The 4,165-nt window shown below is 44.0% G+C and overlaps 1 protein-coding gene across 2 annotated transcripts; it reads left to right on the top strand.

The window, feature by feature from the left end:
• The first annotated feature begins 1,615 nt into the window (after window positions 1–1,615).
• Window positions 1,616–3,650, top strand: LOC147447143 (uncharacterized). Of its 2 annotated transcripts, XM_086524254.1 has the most exons (4): window positions 1,616–2,109; window positions 2,239–2,312; window positions 2,516–2,625; window positions 2,706–3,650. In XM_086524254.1, exons 1-4 carry the CDS (start codon window positions 1,753–1,755, stop codon window positions 2,753–2,755), a joined length of 591 nt encoding a protein of 196 aa, XP_086380380.1. In that variant the 5' UTR covers window positions 1,616–1,752; the 3' UTR covers window positions 2,756–3,650. The 2 variants fall into 2 exon arrangements, 1 of the variants encoding a protein (XP_086380380.1); XR_015189715.1 differs by lacking the exons at window positions 1,616–2,109; window positions 2,239–2,312 and having other exon boundaries at window positions 2,489–2,625; window positions 2,706–2,904; window positions 2,987–3,650.
• The last annotated feature ends 515 nt before the right edge of the window (window positions 3,651–4,165 follow it).

Below are 4,165 nucleotides of genomic sequence, written 5' to 3'. Positions count from 1 at the left end.
ACAAGGATGTGTTGTGTGTGTCAAATGTGCACACTGTTCTACTGAATTACTCATGAGAAGGCTTCCTTATATACAACAAGGACAACAATAGAACAATTTCCACAGATAGATCACTTGTGGCTGAGGAAAGTTCCAAGGTAGGGGGAGCCTAAGAGGTCGTGGAAATGTGTAGCCTAACAATATAGGTCAATATGGGAATGTTGTATATTGGGAGACGTGGTCACTCTGGACATAGGAGACATGAGAATAATCATGGAACCACTAGCAAGAATGAAGATGAGTCTGAGAGGTTATTTGTGGCACAATACATGTTAAATACTATGTTTGCAAATGTGAAAAAATTGGGTGTAATTTCTAGTATGTGGATTCAGGTGCATCAAATCATATGACCAGAGGAAATGCATACTTTGTAGATTAGTTAAGGTTATATAGAGACTAGAGATGATATTGCACATCCCATTATGCATATCGAAAATGTACCATTGTATATGACAGATGGTAACATAAAGTGCCTAGCTGATGTATTGCATGTACCTAATATTACAAAGAATTTGGTTTCTATTGGCATATGTTTTAGCAGGGTATGCATGTCAGGCTTAATTTTGATGGTCTCTATGTTGAAGAGAACAAAAAGAATGAAAATTTGGCTACGTAGAAAAAGATTATAGGTAAAATGTTTACTTTAGATGTCAATATGCCTAAGGTGAATGCTGTCATGTTTACATATAAGGTGCAGGAATTGTTGTAGATATACAAATTTGGACAAATGAATTGGTCATGTAAATCTACAATGGTTGAAGACAATGCAAACTAGGGAGATGGTTACAGATTTGCTAGCATTTAAAGTTGCCAAATTGCAAAAAAATTGTGAAGCATGTTAGTTGAAAAAAATTCCAATAAACCAAAGTAAAATGTGGTTTGAGCTCAAACTTCAAAAAGCTTCATTTTATTTGCAAAAAAGCTCTCTAAAAAAACACATTCGAAAAATGGGAGTTTAAAACTCCAAAATTTCTTAGTCCATGTTCGGGAAACTCTTCGGCCATACATTAGCCTACCTTATTTGGGTGTGGGTTTTTTGCACAAGTTGACGACGACGATGTGTGTGTGTATGTGTGTGTGTGTGTGTGTGTGTGTGTGTGTGTGTGAGAGAGAGAGAGAGAGAGAGAGAGAGAGAGAGAGAATAGCTTCTCTATCAATATTGATGCCCTTAGTCAATCCCCTAGGGCCCAATGTAGACAAAAGTTGTAGTTCCACAAAGGGGCTTAACTTCCACTCAAACAAATTTGGCCTTTCGTTACAGGAGGTTGAGTTTCAAATCCTCAAAAGTATATTGAAACACTCAGCTAATGTTAGCACAATGTTCACAACTAAATCTTAGTCTCTAAGATAGAAGGACTATGGTTATTTACACCCACTCCTCTATGGCTGTGAATTGAAAGTCGATCTTTACGGACTCGCACTCGCACTCGCACGGTATGCCCAAGCGGTGAGTATGACTTTATCATTATGTACATACGTAACCTTTGGGTAGTATGTGTGTGTGTGTTGTTTTTTTTTTGTTTGTTGGTTGGGGGGGATGAGTATGAAACAATGTAGGCCTATTCCCTGCACTAAAATTGTGGATGCATTGTACTGGTTTGAGGAAGCTGCATTATAAGAGTTTGAACTTGTTGATGAGCGGGAGATGCAGATTTGCAGGTGAAGTAGAAGACATTAGTCATGATAGCATGGTAGAGAAGAAGGAATGCGTGCATGCAGATGAGCAGTGGTGCCTCCCATACCCTCGTTCCTGCGTTGATCTCATACCTTCCTCCCGCGACCCCTATCACCCTGTTCTCATACAAGTTTTCCACCATCGCCACGCTCCCTGCCGTCCACAGCACCATCAACAATGCCGCCTGTCCCTTCCCCTTCATCAAACTCATGGCCCTCGCCATCGCCGCCAACCCTGTATATTCCTCCAGCACACACACCACCGTCGCCACATCTGCACATATTAACCCGTTCGCTAACAGCACCGAGCTCCCTATCCCCATCGCCATCTCTGCTACCAACATTGTAGCCGCAGAAAGCTGGAGCCATCTCGCTAAGGCAGTAACGACGGCCAGTGTGAGTGTGGCTACGGCGAAGATGAAAGCCGCGCAACATCCTATGCAGCCATATGTGTACAGAAGACGCCTCCACAGCTTGGGACCTACGGATATGAAAAGCTGGAAAGAGGGCTTTCTGGCTGAGTAGGTTGCCGAGACGGTGAAGGTAGTGAAGGCCTTGGCGAGAAGCCAGCAGGTGAAGAAGAATGGGGAGGAGAGCAAGTAAGAGAGAAGGAGCCTTGACAGAGGGGAGATGAGGGATTTGAAGAGGGATGAATGCAGAATGCCGAGGGACGCGGCAAGGTTATGAAGGAGAGCGTGAAGGTGAATGTGGCTATGGTGGAGCTGCTGAAGAAGCCAGGGTGATGAAAGCAGAAGAGCCGAGAGAGGGCAGATGAGGATGAACATGATGGACATGAGCGCAGAGGCATTGATTCTGAGCAGAGTAGACGATTCACGCATGATTTCCAAAATGCTGAGGTTGAGGACATTGGAGCTACTGTAGTGGAGGTACTCGGCCATGGCGGCTTGCAAGGTGAAAGCCTGCTCTGAGGATTTTCTGTCGATCTTCACCATCAAGGGTTGCATGCTCACAGAAATGCTACATTGTTGCAGGTCTTTCTGGTTTTCTGCTGCTGTGTCGCGTAATGCAGGTGCATTGGTAGGATCAAAGGAGCTGTTGATGATGATACGGCTCTCCTTGGCATGTCTCTCCATGGATTCTGAGAAGGCTAACAATGGATGCCCTTGCAAAGAGAGCTAGTAGCAATGGAAGCAGTGATTTCGATACATGTGGGTGCAGCCACACATGAAGGTATGTGTGTGCCAATGCAAATGTGCGTGTGTGTTTTGTGTAGGAGTGAAGACTCTGTGTGAATATGTAGGTATGTATGTAGGTATGTTTGTCCTTCTGCAACAGGTTGATGGTAGCTGAGGGTTCAAGAAGACCACAGAAATATAGTAGAAAAGGTCAACAATATGGTGAATGAGCTATACAAAGTGTGCATGGCAGGGCTTACAATGTCAATGCACAAAGAATAAGAGGAAGAGGATTGACAGAGCCAAAGTTTGGAGGTGTGTCTTCTTCAACATAGGTGACGTCGTGTGCGTCTAAGCTACTACTGCCATACTCAAGGAAAAAAAAAGGGTATGAGAGAGTGAGAGAGAGAGAGAGAGAGAGAGAGAGGGAGGGAGGCTCCTTAGTTCGAGACTCCAAGTGAGGACTGTGTGTATGAGAGAGAGAGAGAGAGACCTGGTAAAAGTCTTCAAAACCAGCTGAAAGTATATGAAGTTGCTTCTTCTGAGGGTATTATATTTAGAGAACCTTACTTGCCAATCCAATTGCTCTCTCTCTCTCTCTCTCTCTCTCTCTCTCTCTCTCTCTGGGTCTCTCTAACACCACCATGTCGCCCACGTACAAGTTTTCTTTCTTCGTCCCCAAAGCAAAGATGGGGGCATCATCCGCTTTATTAGAGAAGCAAGCAAATGCGTGGATACTTCTCACTCAAAAGTTCAGAAAGCCTCTCATTTCCAGGAAGAAGCTCCCTCTCCTAACGTAGAGTGGTGGTGAACAAGAAAGGAAGAATTGCATGCATGTATCCTCTCTCGCCCCCCCTCTCTCTCTCTCTCTCTCTCTCTCTCTTTTACACACACACCCCCATGCTTGATCTCATGCCAAGAGCCCCAGTCAGGATGAACGTGGCCACATAATTTAAACCATCCCTCCCCCAAGACCAAGGCCCCCCCCCCCCCCAACAAAACTAAAATGGGGTCGCTTATCTCACAACATTCATCTTGCCTTCCCTACACCCCAAGCCTCGATTTACTCACCTCCCCTTCATCTTTGAGCTCACACACTTACATTACACATCCTTGCATCTTCGATTCGTGGCTTTCTAAAACAAGCCTTAGAGGACGAAAGAGTCAAACGGACCCTCAATTTTTTAATTATTTTTCACTTCGATTGGATCTTTCTTTTCATGTTTTCATGTGAAGAATTGAAATCTTCTTAAGGCTTTAATTTGTCAATGGCGATAAAATGCCATCTCTTTTTGCAGCTTTAGATAGGTACATGA

This window comes from Adiantum capillus-veneris, chromosome 11, assembly GCF_014529385.1.
Source record: "Adiantum capillus-veneris isolate H3 chromosome 11, ASM1452938v2, whole genome shotgun sequence".
In the NCBI taxonomy this organism is placed as follows: domain Eukaryota; kingdom Viridiplantae; phylum Streptophyta; class Polypodiopsida; order Polypodiales; family Pteridaceae; genus Adiantum; species Adiantum capillus-veneris.
The sequence above is the reverse complement of the archived record's forward strand: the minus strand, read 5'-3'. Positions and strand labels throughout refer to the sequence as shown.

Coding starts and splice junctions, on each gene's coding strand:
- LOC147447143 (XM_086524254.1), top strand. CDS start 1,753: ATGCAGATGAGCAGTGGTGCCTCCCATACCCTCGTTCCTGCGTTGATC. Junction 2,110..2,238: donor AGGCAGTAACGACGGCCAGT/GTGAGTGTGGCT, acceptor CTGGCTGAGTAG/GTTGCCGAGACGGTGAAGGT. Junction 2,626..2,705: donor CGGCCATGGCGGCTTGCAAG/GTGAAAGCCTGC, acceptor ACATTGTTGCAG/GTCTTTCTGGTTTTCTGCTG.